This window comes from Staurois parvus, unplaced genomic scaffold (assembly GCF_062004578.1).
Source record: "Staurois parvus isolate SC_StPar_1 unplaced genomic scaffold, SC_StPar_1.0 ptg000774l, whole genome shotgun sequence".
In the NCBI taxonomy this organism is placed as follows: domain Eukaryota; kingdom Metazoa; phylum Chordata; class Amphibia; order Anura; family Ranidae; genus Staurois; species Staurois parvus.
Window position 1 is genome coordinate 743281 of NW_028318570.1, and position 24141 is coordinate 767421.

Here is a 24141-nt window from a genome sequence, read left to right on the forward strand (position 1 = left end):
AAATACTTTTCTAAATACTTGCAAAAGATTAAACCATGTGTTTAGGGCCTGCTGTTATGCATATTAATAGTAATAAAGAAGAGTATGTTTTAAAAGGGCATTTTGGAGTTAAAAATGAAAAAAAAACAGCATTATGTATTTACAAAATGAAAATGATGGGCAAAATTACATCACCTACCTGACATTACTATGCCTGCATTTACTAGTTTCTGGTGATACATTTAGGTAATATATAGAAGTAATAATAAATTGTGATAAACACAATAACCACAAATAATAGCGCAATCCTAAATTAAATCAATAAATTAAATTGCACAAATATATATAACCACCACCAAATATGTGCAAGTTAATAGTGCAATAACATAAATAAGGGATCTCAATATAGTCCATTCAAAAAAGTCCATATATCAATGATCCTCAATCAATGAAGTACTGAGATCCTCCTTCATCAAATGTGATATTCAGTGCTCAGAACACCCCATCAAAATGCACACTCACCATGTGCTAGTAATTAACCAGCATATTAGTATATATCCAGCATTCACCAAACAGACTCCAAGAGAAGATCCTCATGTGTTGGTAATCAATCAGCATATCAATATATATCCGGTATTCCACCAAACAAACTCCAAAAGAAGATCCTCTCATATCCAAATTAGCACATGTGGGTAAAGAAAGAACTTGCCATAGTGTAATATTATCCAACAGATTTATTGTAAAAAACCCCCCTTAAAATCACACTCACAATAAGCAAGTAAGAGTAAAGCATTTGTTACATCAGAGCTCAGAGCCCTGTATCCAGCGTCTCACCAGCCTGCCTGCACTCAAGATGGCGATAGTGCAATCATGTGATCCGGAGTAGCTCCTAGAAGGAATGTAAATCCAAGATATGTACAAGATGGTATTAAAATGTTGGATGAACGTAAAGATATCATCATACGACCAGCCGATAAGGGTGGGGGTGTAGTGATGATAAAGAAGCCTTTTTATCACAACCAGATTGTAGAGATGTTGTCAGATAGTAATACTTATGTGAAGATGACTAAGGACCCCACTAGCAGATATAGGGAAGAATTGAAAACTTTAGTGAATTGGGGTTATAGGACAAGAGTTTTGACTAAAAAAGAAAAGCAATATCTAATCCCAAGTGTAAGTAGGATTCCTATTATCTATACTCTTCCTAAAATCCACAAAAATAAAGAGAATCCACCAGCTCGACCTATTGTGAATGGTATTTTTTCAGTATCTGCAAGATTGGGCCAATATTTGGATGTGTTTTTACAATCAAGTGTGTCATCTACTAAGGCCTATTTACGAGATACTAAACATTTGCTTAAATTTCTTTCTGGGGTTCAGACTACAGGCCATTCAGGACTGTATCTAGTTACGGCAGATGTGTCATCTCTTTATACTATTATACAGCATGATGATGTTCTGGTAGCCCTTAATTGGGCTCTGAGTAAGAGGGATGATTTACCATATAATCAAAAGAAGTTTTTGAGGGATATTTTAGAATTTTGCTTATCCCATAACTACTTCTAGTACAGTCAAAGTTTTTTTTTCCCAGAAGAGGGGCGTAGCAATGGGAGCCCGTTTTGCACCTAGTATTGCAAACCTGTTCATGGCTGAATGGGAGGATAGGTTTGTATTCAGCCATCAACATGAGTAGGTATTGCTATATAAGAGATTTATAGATGACATGTTTATGATCTGGGCTGGTGATGAAGGAGGAATACTGAGTTTCTTAGAAGGTTTGAATAATAATCCTAATAATATCAAGTTAGATTACCAATATAGTACTGAATCAGTGCACTTTTTGGATCTCACTATTTTTAGGGCTAATGATATATTACTTACCAAAACCTACTTCAAACCCACTGATAGAAATAGTTATCTGCCGATAGTTAGTGGTCATCACCCTCACTGGTTAAGGAATATTCCCAGGGGTCAGATAATGAGGGTAAGAAGGAACTGTAGTCAAGATTGTGTGTTTCAAGCTCAAGCGGATATTTTGGTTAATAGATTTGTGGATAAGGGCTATAAAGTGGATAAACTTAAGAACATAGTCGACCAGGTCCAGTTAATCCCCAGAGATCAGTTGTTGGCTAATAAATCAACACGGGTCATAAATGATAGACATCAATGGGGGTTTATTTCAAATTACCATATACAATATAAGGCTGTTGAGGATATTTTCCACAAACATTGGCACATCTTGAAGCTTGATAAGATATTAGGGAATGTTATCCCTGAGAAACCAGTTTTTGTTTATAGGAAGGCACCTACTATTGGTGATAAAATAGTTCAAAAAATTTTGGATCCCCCAAAGAATTTGAATATGTTTAAAGATAAAAAAGGTTTTTATTCATGTAACAGATGCACTGCGTGTAGTCTGGTTAAACATAAATTTAAGGGGTTGGTCAGATTCATTTCCAATTCCAATCATAGGGAATTTGATATCTCTTCTTTCCTAACCTGTGATTCTACCCATGTAGTGTATGGCTTAGAATGTCCTTGTGGCCATATCTACATTGGAAGAACCAAGCAACAGCTTAAGGTTAGGGTACTCGAACATTTAAGGAATATCAGTAAGGGGTACAAGTATCATAGTGTATCTCTACATTTCAAGAAATGTCACAATTGTGACCCAACTAATATTACATTTTGGGCTATTGAATCTATTCCTAAAGCTTGGAGGGGTTCTAATAGAGTTAGGGAACTATCGAAATGTGAAACAAAATGGATATATTTGACTGAAGCTTTATCTCCTAAGGGATTCAATGTTCAACTGGATTTGAATTGCTTTATTAGTGATTTATGATTTATATTATATATATATTATATATTATTTTATTGATTGACTGTTTTTCTTATTTTGATTCTACTATTAAATTTTAATTTTATATATTATTTATATATATATGTTGTATGTTTTTGGGGATACATATATATATATATATATTTTTTTTTTTTTTTTTTTCTTCGAATACTTATTTAAATTTGTGATTATGTTAAAATATTGATGTTATATTGATTTCTGTACACAAGATGGCGCTATTGTGAGCAGGTCATCTGGAGTTTATATACATTGAATCTTGCTTAATGATAGTGATGCACCTTCAGGTGTTTTTGTGATTGGGCCAATTAGGAGGGATTAGGCTCTATAAGAGCGCCATCCATGCACAGCTTACCACTCCCTCGGAAGAAGTCATTGGACGAAACGCGTTAGTGTGTGGCTAGCCGGTGACGTCACCACGCACGCCGATGCATGTGTCCGGATCACGTGATTGCACTATCGCCATCTTGAGTGCAGGCAGGTTGATGAGACGCTGGATACAGGGCTCTGAGCTCTGATGTAACAAATGCTTTACTCTTACTTGCTTATTGTGAGTGTGATTTTAAGGGGGGTTTTTTACAATAAATCTGTTGGATAATATTACACTATGGCAAGTTCTTTCTTTACCCACATGTGCTAATTTGGATATGAGAGGATCTTCTTTTGGAGTTTGTTTGGTGGAATACCGGATATATATTGATTTGCTGATTGATTACCAACACATGAGGATCTTCTCTTGGAGTCTGTTTGGTGAATGCTGGATATATACTAATATGCTGGTTAATTACTAGCACATGGTGAGTGTGCATTTTGATGGGGTGTTCTGAGCACTGAATATCACATTTGATGAAGGAGGATCTCAGTACTTCATTGATTGAGGATCATTGATATATGGACTTTTTTGAATGGACTATATTGAGATCCCTTATTTATGTTATTGCACTATTAACTTGCACATATTTGGTGGTGGTTATATATATTTGTGCAATTTAATTTATTGATTTAATTTAGGATTGCGCTATTATTTGTGGTTATTTTGTTTATCACAATTTATTATTATTTACAGTTTATTAATAATAGCAGCACCTATTAATTATATCCACTCTCTGTTATATTGGTGCAATGATGTTGGTGTAGGAGGAGTGTCATACTCATAGAGACATTTCTTTGGTGACTAACCTTATAGTGAATATATAGAAGTAATTTTAAAAATATGCCATTGCAATTGTGGTTATTGAATTGCTGAAATTATAAAATTACCATACCAGAATTCACCATCATCAAGCGATGTTTGACACAGGCGCTTTCTCTCTTCTGGATCAATGGAACTCCATTCTGGAGAACTAGAAGATAATTGTACAAATCAGCATCAGTTGACTTTTTGTGGATTATTCTCTTGCTACTTGTACAATGTACACACTTTGAGTAAAACCAGAATCTTAATTTTTTTTATTTCTAATACCAACAAAGTAACACAATCACTAGAGTAGTAGTTTGAATTTGATAAAGTATTGCAGATTTCAATACTGCCATGTTAACCATAGAAACTAAAACATTCATGTAACATAGCTCTCAAACATGGACTGAGGCTAGAGCAGCATTTTTTCAATCAGGGTGCTTTCGGGATTCTTCAGGCTTCTTCAGGGGTGCCTTGGCAAAATACATAAAAATTAGGTGAGAGGCAGACTATACCTTAATTTGTCAATTTTTCACACGTTTCTTACGGTTCACATACATTGGCTTTTGTTTGTGTTGCAAATTAAGCAGATTGAAAGAAATTCTTAAGTAACACAAAAATAAATCAAAGAAACCTATTAACGCAGAACAGCATACAGCTTTGGACGTGCTTCTCAGTCTAACACCCAAGTACATAATCATGAAGTATAAAATGCAGAATACACTTTCTTGAGGCATTCAATTTGTTATATATAGTTTGGCACAGGTTTTACAGATCTGATAATTTGGTGCATTACAGGTGCACACACTTACATTACCTAAAATTGTTTTGGCAAGGAAAAATTTTCATGAGATAGTATTTATAGCACTACTGTTGCCTTGATAATGAGCATTTATTTCTGTGATTCTATGCATTTCACTGGAGGTTTAGATTTAGTATTATGGGTTAGGTTCAGGTTAACCTGTTCCCGGCCAGCCTATGGCAGAATGATGGCTGGGAAGGCCCCCTCGTCCCTCCTGGAGGTCACGCCCCTCGTGCTCGCCCCTTATGGCGTGCAGTACGGTGATACCATCTGTGCTGTTTCCCCTGGACACAGCGTTTCTCCGATGAAGGAAAACTGCCAATGAAACTGGTTGTTTACTATGAGATCCTATCACAGTCGATTGCAAATTTAAACAAACAGCGATAATTTGCTGTTACCAGACTCTCCTCCTCACACACAATCCTGTGTGAGGAAGAGAAGGGGAACAGTGAGTTACCAAATAATGTACTGTGTTCCGTGCTGCCCTGATTGCTCTGTGTACACAGCAGCCTATCAGATTACCTGTTGCCAGCCCATCAGTGTACCTGTCAGCACAGCCCATCAGTGTACTTGTCAGTACAGCCCATCAGCGTACCTGTCTCCAGCCTATCAGAGTACCTGTCGCCAGCGCATTAGCATACCTGTCGCCAGCCCAGTGTACCTGTCAGCACAGCCTATCAGTGTTTCTGTCACCAGCCTGTCAGCATACCTGTCAGCACAGTCCATCAGCATACCTGTCAGGACAGCCGATCAGTGTACCTGTCGTGTATCCCATCAGCATACCTGTAAGCACAGCCCATTAGTGTACCTGTCCTGCAGCTCATCAGAGTGCCTGTTAGCACATCCATCAGTGCAGCTTATCAGTGTACCTGTCATCAGTGCAGCCTAATCAGCATACCCATCACAGAGCCACCCATCAACAGTGTACCCATCACAGTTGCCCATTAGCAGTTTACCTGTCAAACAGCCAAGATGTCCAAAAAATATTACACAAGTGAGGAGACATTTAAAATCCTAAGTATGATGGATGAGAGCAGTGGGGAGCTCTCACTGTCCGATTCCAATTCGGAATATGAGCCAGTAGAAAGTAGTGGATCAGTGACTAAATCGGATGAGGAAGCAGTTCCTCCTAAAAGAATAAAGTGCTCTGAAGAGCAGGCAACCACGAGCAGTACCATACACCTGAATGGTCAATTGGCAAACGCCAACTGAGCTAAACCCCAGTATGAAAGGACCAGCACCAGTACTGGAATATCACACCAGATCCCAAGAGTCAGAGCCCAAACATACCTCCCAGACGCTCTGGCAAATCCTTCCAGCTTAGGATCAGTTACAATCCCCCCTTTTACCACACAGCCCAGAGAGCAGCCCAACACAGAACATTTTTCCCTGATTGATTGTTAAAATGTATTTTTCCCTGATAATTTCCTTCAATTTATTGTGGACCAGACTAACCTTTTTGTCCAACAATTTATCTCAGACCACTCCAATTCATGCTTTGCCCATCCATTTGAATGCAGACAGCTAACAGTAGTTTAATTGGCTTTTGGGCCTTACAATCAACATGGGCTTACAAAAAAAACGAATTACATGCATATTGGTTCACCCACCCCATCCATCATGTTCCCAGCTGTAATGTCCAGGTCATGCTATGACATGATAATGTGCTTCCTGCATTTCAGTGATAATTCACAGTGCCCTCCCTGATATCAGCTTGGCTATGACAAACTCTATAAAATGTATTATTATAATACAGGATTTATACAGCGCCAGCATTTTACTCAGTGCTCTACAATATAACATATACATTATAAATTGTCTCAATACAGTTCAATACAAGAGGGTTAGGAGGGCCCTGCTCCTTTGAGCTTACAATCTAAGAGGGAAGGGCTAGTGGTACAAAAGGTAATAACTGTGAGGGATGAACTGATGGAAGAAATAGAAGATTTGGTTATTAGCTGAGGGCAGGATAGGCTTCCCTGAAGAGATAGGTTTTCAGAGATCTCCTAAACGTGAGCAGAGTAGGCAATAGTCAGATAGATTTGGATAGAGAGTTCCAGAGGATGGGAGAGGCTATGGATAAGTCCTGGAGACAGGCATGGGGGGAGGAGTCAAGAGAGCTAAAGAGCAGAAGGTAGTGAGAGGAGTGGAGTTTGGGTGATATTTGGAGACAAGATTGGTAATGTAATTGGGGAGTAAGAAATGACTTTATATGCTATTGTTAATGTTTTGAATTTTATTCACTGGGCAATGGGAAGCCAGTGGAGGGGTTGGCAGAGAGGGATGGCAGACATGGAACGGCTGGTAAGGTGGATGAATCTGGCAGCAGCATTCATTATAGACTTAAGAGGGGATAGCCTGCGATTAGGTAGGTGTAATATTAATTTTTAATATCTAAATTTTAATTCGGTCTCTAGTAAGTTATGATATATGCCTGGCCATAATATATACCCTCTAATTGGATGTGAATCGTATGGTTTTGAGCTAAGTAATGACAGATGGGAATTATTTGTGTCTGGAGTTGGTAATTTTAGAAAGGTAGGTTTAGACTCAATGATTGATAGTTTTAAGTTTATATTTTCTTAAAAGTAGTCCTATGTAATGTATACCTTGTTATGATTTCATTTAATAAGTTTGAGAGCTTATGTTTTTGTTCATCAGTCACATTTGTCAGCTAAATTTTGCTATGTAACACACCAGTTGTTACCCCCTCCTGAGTTCTTGTCAGTCATGTTAGTTAGCCTGGCTGAAGCTTGCAGCAACTAACTTTACATACACCTAATTTACAGTGGGAGGTGAAAAGGGGAGTGGATAATGAGCCACTGTATTTGAAACAAAAGAAGCTTTTTAAAGCTGATGGTGACTTGGGTTCTGTAGCCATTTTAAGCTCATGCTGGACAAAGGACACACTCATACACATACAGACACTCAAGCACACATGGTTTAACACAAAGAAACTACACATTTTGTTTTCATCCAAGGAACAAACAACTTATATCTTTTATTTTTATATTATTTTTCGGTGGTTAAAAATGGGCATATCTCTTGGAGATTATTGATCTTGATGGAGAAGTCAGGGGAGGGGGCATAGAGGGAGCTCAGTTTTAGAAAGTTTGAGGAAGTGGAGGGACAACCATGCTGATATGTCACTTACTAGGCTAGTAATGCGAGAGGAGACTGAAGGTAAGGGTGGGGTGTAAAAAGATAGATTTGTGTGTCATCAGCATAGAAATGGTACTTGAAGCCATGGGAGTTTATCAAGTGACCAAGGGAGGCGGTGTAGATGGAGAACAGAAGGGGTCCAAGGACACGGCCCTGTACTGAGTACTTCCGTTAGAATACCGCTTCCCCGTCCGAACACCCAGAAGATGTTACCAGTGCTGGGCAGAGTTCAGCAATGTTTGGCCCTGTTGCCAGCTCATCTGCTGGAGGCTCACCAGGTTGTTTTTCCTCAGCAGAGAATTCTATCAAATCCCCAGTCTCTGGAATTTCCACTGCCGATTATTGGGCATGCTGCTGGACATGTTTTAGCAGTTGCCTGTATGCCGTTTCCAGATGCTGTTCTTTCATCAGCAAGTATTCCAGATTTAGTTCAAGCTCTGAGACCCCTGTGAGACCGTACATAGCCTCCCTGTCTTCTCGCAGGTCCTCCAGGGTAGGTTCTCCTACATCGCCAAACACAAAAGGCTCTCCCATAGCAATCCAGGGCCACCAAAGTCATATCCCTCTGGAGAGCATTCTGCTGTCACCTCTAAATATTTCTGCTCTGCGTACCATTGCAGTGCCTGATATCGGTTGTCCAGCTCTACCTCCTGCTTGACCAGCCTGTCCAACTCATTCACCCATTGCTCCTGGGGTCGCTCTCCCAGGAATGGCATCCGTAACTTCCGATGGTCCCTGGCCCGTTCCCCTGGGGTTAGATAGCACTTTCCCTTGTACATACCAGCAACCTGGCGGGCCCACTCCAAAGCACCACCCGAATCCACTGCCTGAGCTCCAGGTACTCATCTGCAGACACAGTCCTGGGGTATGTTGCAAGAACGATCTGCAGCAGCCCCGGGAATTCTGATGCCAGGTCCATATCTCCACTGGGGTACCGACGTCTACTTGTAATCTTGAATCCTGGTGGTGGTTTGGACGTGTTCACAGCCAGGAAGCACAATATCACCGCTTGCCACTAATGTAACAGAACCGACCCCAGACTGCACTTGGGTACTTCCAGTAGAATACCGCTTCCCCGTCCGAACACCGACAACAGACACCACAGATGACCATACAAGACTCGACGACACCAGTCTTGAAGTAATCCAGAGTAGACTAGTTTATTTGAACACAAATACAAGATATATACTTCCAGGGAACAAATCCCCCTTCCCTGCATAATGTCACACGGTGGGGCAATCTACATTTAGTAACAAGAGACACACAGGTATTCAAACTTCAAACCAGCAGACAGTCCCATCAGGAAGGAGGGCTGCTGGAGACACCCCCCACTAAGCTAATACACATAAACACATACATCCCACAATAGTTTACTCCCAAGCAAGACAAACAATAGAACAATGGGATGCAACCACACCAAACAATCCACAACCCCCCACCCCACCTATCTTCTGGACATGTCTACACAATATTAGGACAGATCACCCTGTACCCCTAACAGGCACAGGGTGATTTACACATAAAAGGGATATGGGGAGCTGAGACAGGGGTCTCCCCACCTCTCCAAACTCCAAAATGAGCTGAGTTCCATGGGCCCCCCACCCAAAGTCACTCCTGTCACAGACCCCCACAGAAATAGGAAGTGGAGAGGAGGAGACAGAGTTATAGGTAACACTGAAGGAACGCTGCGATAGGTAGGAGGAGAGCCAGGAGAGAGCAGAGTCTCGAAGGCCAAGAGAGTGGAGTTTTTTGAGGAGGAGGGGATGGTCGACAGTATCAAAAGCCACAGAGAGATCAAGTAGTAAGACTATGGAGTAGTGGCCATTAGTTTTAGTGGTTAGTAAACCATTACTGAGTTTTAGTAGGGCACTTTCAGTGTAGTGTAGTGAGTGAAAGCCGGACTGTGAAGGGTGATGAAGGTTGTTGTCGGTGAGGTAGAAGCTCAGGAGATTGTAGACTAGGCGTTCTAAGAGTTTAGAGGTAAATGGGAGCAGGGAGATGGGTCTTAAGTTGTTCAGGTTGGTGGGGTCCAGTGAGGGCTTTTTAATAATGAGAGTGATCTGTACATGCTTTAGAGTGGAGTGGAAGGTGCCAGTAGATAGGGAGAGATTGAAGATGTGAGTGAGGGAGCATAGGATAGAAGAGGGTGACCGTAGTAGTTTTGAGGGAACAGGATTTAGGTTAAAACTTTAGTGACCTCTTTGTTAGTAGCAAGGTCAAAAGAGGAAAGTGTTGAGGAAGGTTTAGTATAAGGCATGCTAAGTGGGTAGATGTCTGTGCAGTGGAGATGTCCTCAGGAATTGCATCAATCTTGTATTTGAAATGATTGGCGATCACGTAAGCAGTGAGTGAATCACTGGGTAGAGATGGAGGTGGAGAAAGTAGAGAGTTATAAGTAGAAAAAAGATGATGAGGACTGGATGACAAGGTTCTAATAAGAGTGACAAAGTAGGCTTGTTTGGCAGCATGGAGGGAGGAATTGTAAGTAAATTTATATAGGGTGAATAGAGGACAAAACAAATGTGCTGCGCTAATCCTATATAATGAAAACAACCAAAGAATATCAATCCACAAAAACCAAGGACTGTGTTAACACATCATATATAGTAAGACTCCTAAGTGGGATGGAAAGAAGGAGGGGAAACGCCCAACTAGGCAATAGTGAAAACCTAAATCCGTGAAAGTGCTGCACTATTCATATGTATATGATGCAACCAAAGAAGAAAAATATTGCACAAGCACATCAAGCAAGCACTCAACGGAGTGGTCTAAATCCTGTTGGGGCTTTTAGCAGCAATCCAGAAACCATTAGCAATAGTGGTGGTATCCCCCTCCTAGTGATGGTAAATCATATAGCCTCTCCAGCGATTACAATTAAGAGGTAAGAGAAATAGACTTCCATAGTGTAGTAAGTTTAACAATTTATTACAGATAACACATGCCAAAAACACACTTACAATGAATAAAAAGGGTCTGCAGGTACTTCTGGGTGTACTTGCATGGGTGTAGCAAGATGGCGGCTGCCGTCCACTCCGGAATGGACGTCACCACGTTTCCATCCTACGTGTTGCGTCACGGGTCACGTGACTTCCTCAAGGCTACTTTGTGTGGTTAGAGGAGCAAGTGAGTCTAGTTTGGATAAAAGTGAACTGTTGTACACAGAAGTGGCCAGGTCAGGGCAGGACAGGGAAGAGATTCTGTCATAGAGGTGGTCAGAAAAGAGAAGGGTTAAAGTTGTGAGGGTTTCTGCGGGTGATTGCTACTTAGAGGGATAGATGTTTGAAGACAAGGACAATGTGTAGGTGATGAGATTGTGATCAGAGAGAGGAAAGAGGGTGTTGGTGAGGTTGTAGGGAGTGCAAAGATGGGAGAAAACAAGGTCTAGGGTATTCCCATCAGAGTGAGTGGAGGACTGTGTCCATTGTGTTAGGGCACAAATTAGGTTAGGTTGAAGAGCTTGGTAGCTGGGTTGTCAACATTAACGATTATCAAATCACTAAATCATTAAAATCACCAAGAAAGATAGTGGGTATTTCAGAGGAGGGAAATTCGCCTGCTAATTAATTTTTTTTTGTACAATAATTGCTGAACTTTATGTCCATGATCAAAATATCTGTGTGGATGAATCTCTTGTCCACTTTTCTGTCCGGCTGAGACTCAAGCAATACATTCCCAGTAAAAGGGCCAGGTATGGACTGAAGCTCATACCTACAAAAAAATGAGAATAATTCAAAATTATAATGTTCTTAGTCTACTTCCACCTATAAATAGGCATATATAAATAAGTGTTGTCTTCGTAGCCTTGAAACACTCAACACACGGAATCAGAGGTTACTGTAGAAGAAACTAATAGGGACAGGTATGAAAGATTAAATAAAAAAAAGTTTTATTGTTATCTAATTTCAAAAGTTAAATTCAAATGTATACAAAAAACATTAATAATCACCTGTGTGAATAACAAGCATTGGTGAGCTTAAAGCACATGTGCAGGCATATAGAAGCCTGCTGGTGAACAAACAAGACAGGACATGGACAGTAAACAAATATAATAAAAGATACGTCCAGACACCTGATTATTTCTGTACAGAGAATATACCGTGGCAAAAAGCCACATATGTAACTAATAAATCATTAAATAAGGTATTTCCAGTGTATGGATAATGGGGATTAGTGCCCACTGAGACAATAATAGGTTCAAGAAGTATAATATAGAGGCAATGTCGTTGGCAATAATTGATGATCATGAGCCTGTATATAAAAATGAGCTCAGAAGGTGCAAGTATATGAGTTTCCACATTAAGGTAATGTAAGTCCATTCCTTCTTTTGCTAATTTCTTCTTCCAGAACAAAGTTAAACCCATTTAAAGTCTTTGATGGGAAATTAGCAATAGGAATGTTGGAAAGGGTCTCCTTAATGTTTTTTGCATACATTTGAATTTAACTTTTGAAAATAGATTACAATAAAACTTTTTTTTATTACATTTTCATACCAGTCCTTATTAATGTCTTCTACAGTAACCTCTGGATCCCTCCTATAGGGTTTCCTTGTGTTGATCACGAGACCCCCTGTTGGATCCTGAAAAGCCAGCTAACAAGGACACAGCGGAAGCAAGCTAGATGTAGACAGCACGGCAATGATAATATCAAGCAGTTCAAATGTTGCAGTAGCAGTCTGAGCAAGCAGCATAGCATAAATTGAAGAAACTGGCATAAGCATGATTAGGGTGACAGGCATGATGGAATGGAAGTCTCACACATGATAGCTATTAGAGATGAGCGAATCGAACTAGGCGAAGTGGAATTCGTTTCGAATATTAGGAAAATTTCGATTCGCGACGAATCCGAAAATTAGCAGACTTCGGATGCGCAAATCGAAATTTTTCCTAAAATGGCGGCGACATGTGCGGCAACGGAGCGGGGATGTCTGGGAAGGCGCGCAGACAAGGCTCGCTGACCCATAATGCATTCATTCATGACATGTGATCGCATTAGCCAATCAGCAGCCAGCCAGCCAGCACTGTGTAATGGTCGAGCTATAAATGGCGGCCATTTTAGAATTCTCCATTTGCCTCCAGTCATTCAACAGAGGCAGACCTGGCTGTATTGAGGGAGAGAGTTAGGGACACAGAAACATTACTTAGAGACAAAGAAACGTTAGTTAGGGACACAGAAACGTTACTTAGGGCCACAGAAACGTTACTTAGGGACACAGAAACGTTACTTAGGGCCACAGAAACGTTACTTAGGGACACAGAAACGTTACTTAGGGCCACAGAAACGTTACTTAGGGCCACAGAATCGTTACTTAGGGCCACAGAAACGTTACTTAGGGCCACAGAAAAGTTACTTAGGGCCACAGAATCGTTACTTAGGGCCACAGAAACGTTACTTAGGACCACAGAAACGTTACTTAGGGCCACAGAATTGTTACTTAGGGACAGACACAGAATTGTTACTGAGGGACACAGAATTGTTACTGAGGGCCACAGAATTGTTACTGAGGGCCACAGAACCGTTACTTAGGGCCACAGAATCGTTACTTAGGGCCACAGAAACGTTACTTAGGGTCACAGAATTGTTACTTAGGGACAGACACAGAATTGTTACTGAGGGACACAGAATTGTTACTGAGGGCCACAGAACCGTTACTTAGGGCCACAGAACCGTTACTTAGGGCCACAGAAATGTTACTTAGGGACACAGAATTGTTACTCAGGGACAGACACAGAATTGTTACTGAGGGACACAGAATTGTTACTGAGGGACACAGAACCGTTACTTAGGGCCACAGAAACGTTACTTAGGGACACAAAATTGTTACTAAGGGACAGACACAGAATTGTTACTGAGGGACACAGAAAAGTTACTTAGGGCCACAGAATCGTTACTTAGGGCCACAGAAACGTTACTTAGGACCACAGAAACGTTACTTAGGGCCACAGAATTGTTACTTAGGGACAGACACAGAATTGTTACTCAGGGACACAGAACTGTTACTGAGGGCCACAGAATTGTTACTGAGGGCCACAGAACCGTTACTTAGGGCCACAGAATCGTTACTTAGGGCCACAGAAACGTTACTTAGGGTCACAGAATTGTTACTTAGGGACAGACACAGAATTGTTACTGAGGGACACAGAATTGTTACTGAGGGCCACAGAACCGTTACTTAGGGCCACAGAACCGTTACTTAGGGCCACAGAAACGTTACTTAGGGACACAGAATTGTTACTCAGGGACAGACACAGAATTGTTACTGAGGGACACAGAATTGTTACTGAGGGACACAGAACCGTTACTTAGGGCCACAGAAACGTTACTTAGGGACACAGAATTGTTACTAAGGGACAGACACAGAATTGTTACTGAGGGACACAGAATTGTTACTGAGGGACACAGAACCGTTACTTAGGGCCACAGAATTGTTACTTAGGGACAGACACAGAATTGTTACTGAGGGACACAGAATTGTTACTGAGGGCCACAGAACCGTTACTTAGGGCCACAGAATCGTTACTGAGGGCCACAGAAACGATACTTAGGGTCACAGAATTGTTACTTAGGGACAGACACAGAATTGTTACTGAGGGACACAGAATTGTTACTGAGGGCCACAGAACCGTTACTTAGGGCCACAGAACCGTTACTTAGGGCCACAGAAACGTTACTTAGGGACATAGAATTGTTACTCAGGGACAGACACAGAATTGTTACTGAGGGACACAGAATTGTTACTGAGGGACACAGAACCATTACTTAGGGCCACAGAAACGTTACTTAGGGACACAGAATTGTTACTCAGGGACAGACACAGAATTGTTACTGAGGGACACAGAATTGTTACTGAGGGACACAGAACCGTTACTCAGGGCCACAGAAACGTTACTTAGGGACACAGAATTGTTACTAAGGGACAGACACAGAATTGTTACTGAGGGACACAGAATTGTTACTGAGGGACACAGAACCGTTACTTAGGGCCACAAAATTGTTACTTAGGGGCAGACACAGAATTGTTACTGAGGGACACAGAATTGTTACTGAGGGACACAGAATTGTTACTGAGGGCCACAGAACCGTTACTTAGGGCCACAGAATCGTTACTTAGGGCCACAGAAACATTACTTAGGGTCACAGAATTGTTACTTAGGGACACACACAGAATTGTTACTGAGGGACACAGAATTGTTACTGAGGGACACAGAATTGTTACTGAGGGACACAGAACCGTTACTTAGGGCCACAGAAACGTTACTTAGGGACACAGAATTGTTACTCAGGGACAGACACAGAATTGTTACTGAGGGACACAGAATTGTTACTGAGGGACACAGAATTGTTACTGAGGGCCACAGAACCATTACTTAGGGCCACAGAAACGTTACTTAGGGACACAGAATTGTTACTCAGGGACAGACACAGAATTGTTACTGAGGGACACAGAATTGTTACTGAGGGACACAGAACCGTTACTTAGGGCCACAGAAACGTTACTTAGGGACACAGAAACGTTACTTAGGGACACAGAATTGTTACTCAGGGACAGACACAGAATTGTTACTCAGGGACAAACACAGAATTGTTACTGAGGGACACAGAATTGTTACTCAGGGACACAGAATTGTTACTGAGGGACACACAATTGTTACTCAGGGACACAGAATTGTTACTCAGGGACACAGAATTGTTACTGAGGGACACAGAATTGTTACTCAGGGACAGACACAGAATAGTTACTTAGGGACACTGAATTGTTACTGAGGGACACAGAATTGTTACTGAGGGACACAGAATTGTTACTCAGGGACACAGAATTGTTACTGAGGGACACAGAATTGTTACTGAGGGACACAGAATTATTACTCAGGGACAGACACAGAATTGTTACTCAGGGAAAGACACAGAATTGTTACTCAGGGACACAGAATTGTTACTGAGGGACACAGAATTGTTACTCAGGGACAGACACAGAATTGTTACTGAGGGACACAGAATTGTTACTGAGGGATACAGAATTCTTACTCAGGGACAGACACAGAATTGTTACTGAGGGACACAGAATTGTTACTCAGGGACACAGAATTGTTACTCAGGGACACAGAATTGTTACTGAGGGACACAGAATTGTTACTCAGGGACAGACACAGAATTGTTACTCAGGGACAGACACAGAATTGTTACTCAGGGACACAGAATTGTTACTGAGGGACACACAATTGTTACTCAGGGACAGACACAGAATTGTTACTGAGGGACACAGAATTGTTACTGAGGGACACAGAATTGTTACTCAGGGACAGACACAGAATTGTTACTGAGGGACACAGAATTGTTACTGAGGGACACAGAATTGTTACTGAGGGACACAGAATTGTTACTCAGGGACACAGAATTGTTACTGAGGGACAAACACAGAATTGTTACTCAGGGACAAACACAGAATTGTTACTCAGGGACACAGAATTGTTACTGAGGGACACAGAATTGTTACTGAGGGACACAGAATTGTTACTCAGGGACAGACACAGAATTGTTACTCAGGGACAGACACAGAATTGTTACTCAGGGACACAGAATTGTTACTGAGGGACACAGAATTGTTACTCAGGGACAGACACAGAATTGTTACTGAGGGACACAGAATTGTTACTGAGGGACACAGAATTGTTACTGAGGGACACAGAACCGTTACTTAGGGCCACAGAAACGTTACTTAGGGACACAGAATTGTTACTAAGGGACACAGAATTATTACTCAGGGACAGACACAGAATTGTTACTGAGGGACACAGAATTGTTAGTGAGGGACACACAATTGTTACTCAGGGACAGACACAGAATTGTTACTGAGGGACACAGAATTGTTACTGAGGGACACAGAATTGTTACTCAGGGACAGACACAGAATTGTTACTGAGGGACACAGAATTGTTACTGAGGGACACAGAACCGTTACTTAGGGCCACAGAAACGTTACTTAGGGACACAGAATTGTTACTAAGGGACAGACACAGAATTGTTACTGAGGTACACAGAATTGTTACTGAGGGACACAGAACCGTTACTTAGGGCCACAGAATTGTTACTTAGGGACAGACACAGAATTGTTACTGAGGGACACAGAACCGTTACTTAGGGCCACAGAAACGTTACTTAGGGACACAGAATTGTTACTAAGGGACAGACACAGAATTGTTACTGAGGGACACAGAATTGTTACTGAGGGACACAGAACCGTTACTTAGGGCCACAGAATTGTTACTTAGGGACAGACACAGAATTGTTACTGAGGGACACAGAATTGTTACTGAGGGCCACAGAACCGTTACTTAGGGCCACAGAATCGTTACTGAGGGCCACAGAAACGTTACTTAGGGTCACAGAATTGTTACTTAGGGACAGACACAGAATTGTTACTGAGGGACACAGAATTGTTACTGAGGGCCACAGAACCGTTACTTAGGGCCACAGAACCGTTACTTAGGGCCACAGAAACGTTACTTAGGGACATAGAATTGTTACTCAGGGACAGACACAGAATTGTTACTGAGGGACACAGAATTGTTACTGAGGGACACAGAACCATTACTTAGGGCCACAGAAACGTTACTTAGGGACACAGAATTGTTACTCAGGGACAGACACAGAATTGTTACTGAGGGACACAGAATTGTTACTGAGGGACACAGAACCGTTACTCAGGGCCACAGAAACGTTACTTAGGGACACAGAATTGTTACTAAGGGACAGACACAGAATTGTTACTGAGGGACACAGAATTGTTACTGAGGGACACAGAACCGTTACTTAGGGCCACAAAATTGTTACTTAGGGACAGACACAGAATTGTTACTGAGGGACACAGAATTGTTACTGAGGGACACAGAATTGTTACTGAGGGCCACAGAACCGTTACTTAGGGCCACAGAATCGTTACTTAGGGCCACAGAAACGTTACTTAGGGTCACAGAATTGTTACATAGGGACACACACAGAATTGTTACTGAGGGACACAGAATTGTTACTGAGGGACACAGAATTGTTACTGAGGGACACAGAATTGTTACTGAGGGACACGGAACCGTTACTTAGTGCCACAGAAACGTTACTTAGGGACACAGAATTGTTACTCAGGGACAGACACAGAATTGTTACTGAGGGACACAGAATTGTTACTGAGGGACACAGAATTGTTACTGAGGGCCACAGAACCATTACTTAGGGCCACAGAAACGTTACTTAGGGACACAGAATTGTTACTCAGGGACAGACACAGAATTGTTACTGAGGGACACAGAATTGTTACTGAGGGACACAGAACCGTTACTTAGGGCCACAGAAACGTTACTTAGGGCCACAGAAACGTTACTTAGGGACACAGAATTGTTACTCAGGGACAGACACAGAATTGTTACTCAGGGACAAACACAGAATTGTTACTGAGGGACACAGAATTGTTACTCAGGGACACAGAATTGTTACTGAGGGACACAGAATTGTTACTCAGGGACACAGAATTGTTACTCAGGGACACAGAATTGTTACTGAGGGACACAGAATTGTTACTCAGGGACAGACACAGAATAGTTACTGAGGGACACTGAATTGTTACTGAGGGACACAGAATTGTTACTGAGGGACACAGAATTGTTACTCAGGGACACAGAATTGTTACTGAGGGACACAGAATTGTTACTGAGGGACACAGAATTATTACTCAGGGACAGACACAGAATTGTTACTCAGGGAAAGACACAGAATTGTTACTCAGGGACACAGAATTGTTACTGAGGGACTCAGAATTGTTACTCAGGGACAGACACAGAATTGTTACTGAGGGACACAGAATTGTTACTGAGGGATACAGAATTCTTACTCAGGGACAGACACAGAATTGTTACTGAGGGACACAGAATTGTTACTCAGGGACACAGAATTGTTACTCAGGGACACAGAATTGTTACTGAGGGACACAGAATTGTTACTCAGGGACAGACACAGAATTGTTACTCAGGGACAGACACAGAATTGTTACTCAGGGACACAGAATTGTTACTGAGGGACACACAATTGTTACTCAGGGACAGACACAGAATTGTTACTGAGGGACACAGAATTGTTACTGAGGGACACAGAATTGTTACTCAGGGACAGACACAGAATTGTTACTGAGGGACACAGAATTGTTACTGAGGGACACAGAATTGTTACTCAGGGACACAGAATTGTTACTCAGGGACACAGAATTGTTACTGAGGGACAAACACAGAATTGTTACTCAGGGACAAACACAGAATTGTTACTCAGGGACACAGAATTGTTACTGAGGGACACAGAATTGTTACTCAGGGACAGACACAGAATTGTTACTCAGGGACAGACACAGAATTGTCACTCAGGGACACAGAATTGTTACCGAGGGACACAGAATTGTTACTCAGGGACACAGAATTGTTACTGAGGGACACAGAATTGTTACTCAGGGACACAGAATTGTTACTCAGGGACACAGAATTGTTACTGAGGGACACAGAATTGTTACTCAGGGACAGACACAGAATAGTTACTGAGGGACACTGAATTGTTACTGAGGGACACAGAATTGTTACTGAGGGACACAGAATTGTTACTCAGGGACACAGAATTGTTACTGAGGGACACAGAATTGTTACTGAGGGACACAGAATTATTACTCAGGGACAGACACAGAATTGTTACTCAGGGAAAGACACAGAATTGTTACTCAGGGACACAGAATTGTTACTGAGGGACTCAGAATTGTTACTCAGGGACAGACACAGAATTGTTACTGAGGGACACAGAATTGTTACTGAGGGATACAGAATTCTTACTCAGGGACAGACACAGAATTGTTACTGAGGGACACAGAATTGTTACTGAGGGACACAGAATTGTTACTCAGGGACAAAGAATTGTTACTGAGGGACACAGAATTGTTACTCAGGGACAGACACAGAATTGTTACTCAGGGACAGACACAGAATTGTTACTCAGGGACACAGAATTGTTACTGAGGGACACACAATTGTTACTCAGGGACAGACACAGAATTGTTACTGAGGGACACAGAATTGTTACTGAGGGACACAGAATTGTTACTCAGGGACAGACACAGAATTGTTACTGAGGGACACAGAATTGTTACTGAGGGACACAGAATTGTTACTCAGGGACACAGAATTGTTACTCAGGGACACAGAATTGTTACTGAGGGACAAACACAGAATTGTTACTCAGGGACAAACACAGAATTGTTACTCAGGGACACAGAATTGTTACTGAGGGACACAGAATTGTTACTGAGGGACACAGAATTGTTACTCAGGGACAGACACAGAATTGTTACTCAGGGACAGACACAGAATTGTCACTCAGGGACACAGAATTGTTACCGAGGGACACAGAATTGTTACTCAGGGACAGACACAGAATTGTTACTGAGGGACACAGAATTGTTACTGAGGGACACAGAATTGTTACTGAGGGACACAGAACCGTTACTTAGGGCCACAGAAACGTTACTTAGGGACACAGAATTGTTACTAAGGGACACAGAATTGTTACTCAGGGACAGACACAGAATTGTTACTGAGGGACACAGAATTGTTAGTGAGGGACACACAATTGTTACTCAGGGACAGACACAGAATTGTTACTGAGGGACACAGAATTGTTACTGAGGGACACAGAATTGTTACTCAGGGACAGACACAGAATTGTTACTGAGGGACACAGAATTGTTACTGAGGGACACAGAACCGTTACTTAGGGCCACAGAAACGTTACTTAGGGACACAGAATTGTTACTAAGGGACAGACACAGAATTGTTACTGAGGTACACAGAATTGTTACTGAGGGACACAGAACCGTTACTTAGGGCCACAGAATTGTTACTTAGGGACAGATACAAAATTGTTACTGAGGGACACAGAATTGTTACTGAGGGACACAGAATTGTTACTGAGGGCCACAGAACTGTTACTTAGGGCCACAGAATCGTTACTTAGGGCCACAGAAACGTTACTTAAGGTCACAGAATTGTTACTAAGGGACAGACACAGAATTGTTACTGAGGGACACAGAATTGTTACTGAGGGACACAGAATTGTTACTCAGGGACAGACACAGAATTGTTACTGAGGGCCACAGAACCATTACTTAGGGCCACAGAAACGTTACTTAGGGACACAGAATTGTTACTCAGGGACAGACACAGAATTGTTACTGAGGGACACAGAATTGTTACTGAGGGACACAGAACCGTTACTTAGGGCCACAGAAACGTTACTTAGGGCCACAGAAACGTTACTTAGGGACACAGAATTGTTACTCAGGGACAGACACAGAATTGTTACTCAGGGACAAACACAGAATTGTTACTGAGGGACACAGAATTGTTACTCAGGGACACAGAATTGTTACTGAGGGACACACAATTGTTACTCAGGGACACAGAATTGTTACTCAGGGACACAGAATTGTTACTGAGGGACACAGAATTGTTACTGAGGGACAGACACAGAATTGTTACTCAGGGACAGACACAGAATAGTTACTGAGGGACACTGAATTGTTACTGAGGGACACAGAATTGTTACTGAGGGACACAGAATTGTTACTCAGGGACACAGAATTGTTACTGAGGGACACAGAATTGTTACTGAGGGACACAGAATTATTACTCAGGGACAGACACAGAATTGTTACTCAGGGAAAGACACAGAATTGTTACTCAGGGACACAGAATTGTTACTGAGGGACACACAATTGTTACTCAGGGACAGACACATAATTGTTACTGAGGGACACAGAATTGTTACTGAGGGACACAGAATTCTTACTCAGGGATAGACACAGAATTGTTACTGAGGGACACAGAATTGTTACTCAGGGACACAGAATTGTTACTCAGGGACACAGAATTGTTACTGAGGGACACAGAATTGTTACTGAGGGACACAGAATTGTTACTCAGGGACAGACACAGAATTGTTACTCAGGGACAGACACAGAATTGTTACTCAGGGACACAGAATTGTTACTAAGGGACACACAATTGTTACTCAGGGACAGACACAGAATTGTTACTGAGGGACACAGAATTGTTACTGAGGGACACAGAATTGTTACTCAGGGACAGACACAGAATTGTTACTGAGGGACACAGAATTGTTACTGAGGGACACAGAATTGTTACTGAGGGACACAGAATTGTTACTCAGGGACACAGAATTGTTACTGAGGGACACAGAATTGTTACTCAGGGACAGACACAGAATTGTTACTGAGGGACACAGAATTGTTACTGAGGGACACAGAATTGTTACTGAGGGACACAGAATTGTTACTCAGGGACAGACACAGAATTGTTACTCAGGGACAGACACAGAATTGTTACTCAGGGACACAGAATTGTTACTGAGGGACACAGAATTGTTACTCAGGGACAGACACAGAATTGTTACTGAGGGACACAGAATTGTTACTGAGGGACACAGAATTGTTACTGAGGGACACAGAACCGTTACTTAGGGCCACAGAAACGTTACTTAGGGACACAGAATTGTTACTAAGGGACACAGAATTGTTACTCAGGGACAGACACAGAATTGTTACTGAGGGACACAGAATTGTTACTGAGGGACACACAATTGTTACTCAGGGACAGACACAGAATTGTTACTGAGGGACACAGAATTGTTACTGAGGGACACAGAATTGTTACTCAGGGACAGACACAGAATTGTTACTGAGGGACACAGAATTGTTACTGAGGGACACAGAACCGTTACTTAGGGCCACAGAAACGTTACTTAGGGACACAGAATTGTTACTAAGGGACAGACACAGAATTGTTACTGAGGTACACAGAATTGTTACTGAGGGACACAGAACCGTTACTTAGGGCCACAGAATTGTTACTTAGGGACAGATACAAAATTGTTACTGAGGGACACAGAATTGTTACTGAGGGACACAGAATTGTTACTGAGGGCCACAGAACTGTTACTTAGGGCCACAGAATCGTTACCTAGGGCCACAGAAACGTTACTTAAGGTCACAGAATTGTTACTTAGGGACAGACACAGAATTGTTACTGAGGGACACAGAATTGTTACTGAGGGACACAGAATTGTTACTCAGGGACAGACACAGAATTGTTACTGAGGGACACAGAATTGTTACTGAGGGACACAGAATTGTTACTCAGGGACAGACACAGAATTGTTACTCAGGGACAGACACAGAATTGTTACTCAGGGACACAGAATTGTTACTGAGGGACACAGAAGTGTTACTGAGGGACACAGAATTGTTACTCAGGGACACAGAATTGTTACTCAGGGACAGACACAGAATTGTTACTCAGGGACAGACACAGAATTGTTACTCAGGGACACAGAATCGTTTAATTAAAGAGTATGTCAGACAACATGCAGAGGAGTGTCAGAGGAGGCCATGTTTTAGGAGCGAGCAGACGTGGCAGCAGAGGAAGGGGTCGAGGCAGCACTAGTCGCAGCCAGAGGCCATTGCTCCCGGTGTCATCCAGCGGTCGTGTCTCCACCGACAACCCTGCCGTCATCGATTGGTTGGCTCGGTCGTCTTCCTCTTCCCAGGTCACCTCTGACACCTACAGCCAACGGTCGGTGGGTACGTCAGACACAACCGTTAGTTGGCATGGCCCGGGAGCAAGCCCACTGAAATCACGTGTCCTCTACCTGCCCCTGTCCTTTGGTGTTCCCTCACCAAGCAAAGTATCGCATGCTGTGGGCTCAGCCCCACTGTACAGTGAGGAAGAGCTAACAGAGGGCGGTCAGGAACGGGGGGAGACATCCGCCTCTTCAGCAGCCAGGCGAAGAAGTAGTGGCGAGGAGAGTGGCTTGGTAGCCGGTCTAGAGACAGGTCTGTCTCCTGACCCACACGCAGCCGAGGTGGCTAGTAGTGAGGCGGAGACCCTACTTGATGATGATGAGGCTGATCGCACTTGGCAGCCTCGTCGTCATCAGGCTATTGCTTCCGCATCATCAGGAGAAGAGGGTGGCAGCTTGGCAGCGAGCAAAACAGTCGGTGGGTTGCCCAGGAGGCAGCAGGGTCGCAGCAGTGTCAGTGGAGGCAAACGGCCACGGAGTAGAGCACCA

At 42.3% G+C, this 24141-nt stretch overlaps 2 protein-coding genes across 5 annotated transcripts in view; one reads left to right on the forward strand and one right to left on the reverse strand.

Annotated features, from left to right (window-relative positions):
* The window catches only part of CAPN9 (calpain 9), an 834396-nt gene that overhangs the window by 473453 nt on the left and 336802 nt on the right, over positions 1-24141 (reverse strand). For all 4 annotated transcript variants that reach the window (XM_089654542.1, XM_089654541.1, XM_089654540.1 and 1 more), the window contains exon 8: positions 4105-4182. In XM_089654542.1, the coding sequence (XP_089510668.1) occupies positions 4105-4182 (78 nt within the window). The remainder of the gene's footprint in view (positions 1-4104; positions 4183-24141) is intronic.
* Positions 1749-2824, forward strand: LOC149444774 (uncharacterized). The gene has a single exon (XM_089654537.1). The coding sequence runs from the start codon at positions 1958-1960 to the stop codon at positions 2822-2824; it is 867 nt and encodes a 288-aa protein (XP_089510663.1). The 5' UTR covers positions 1749-1957.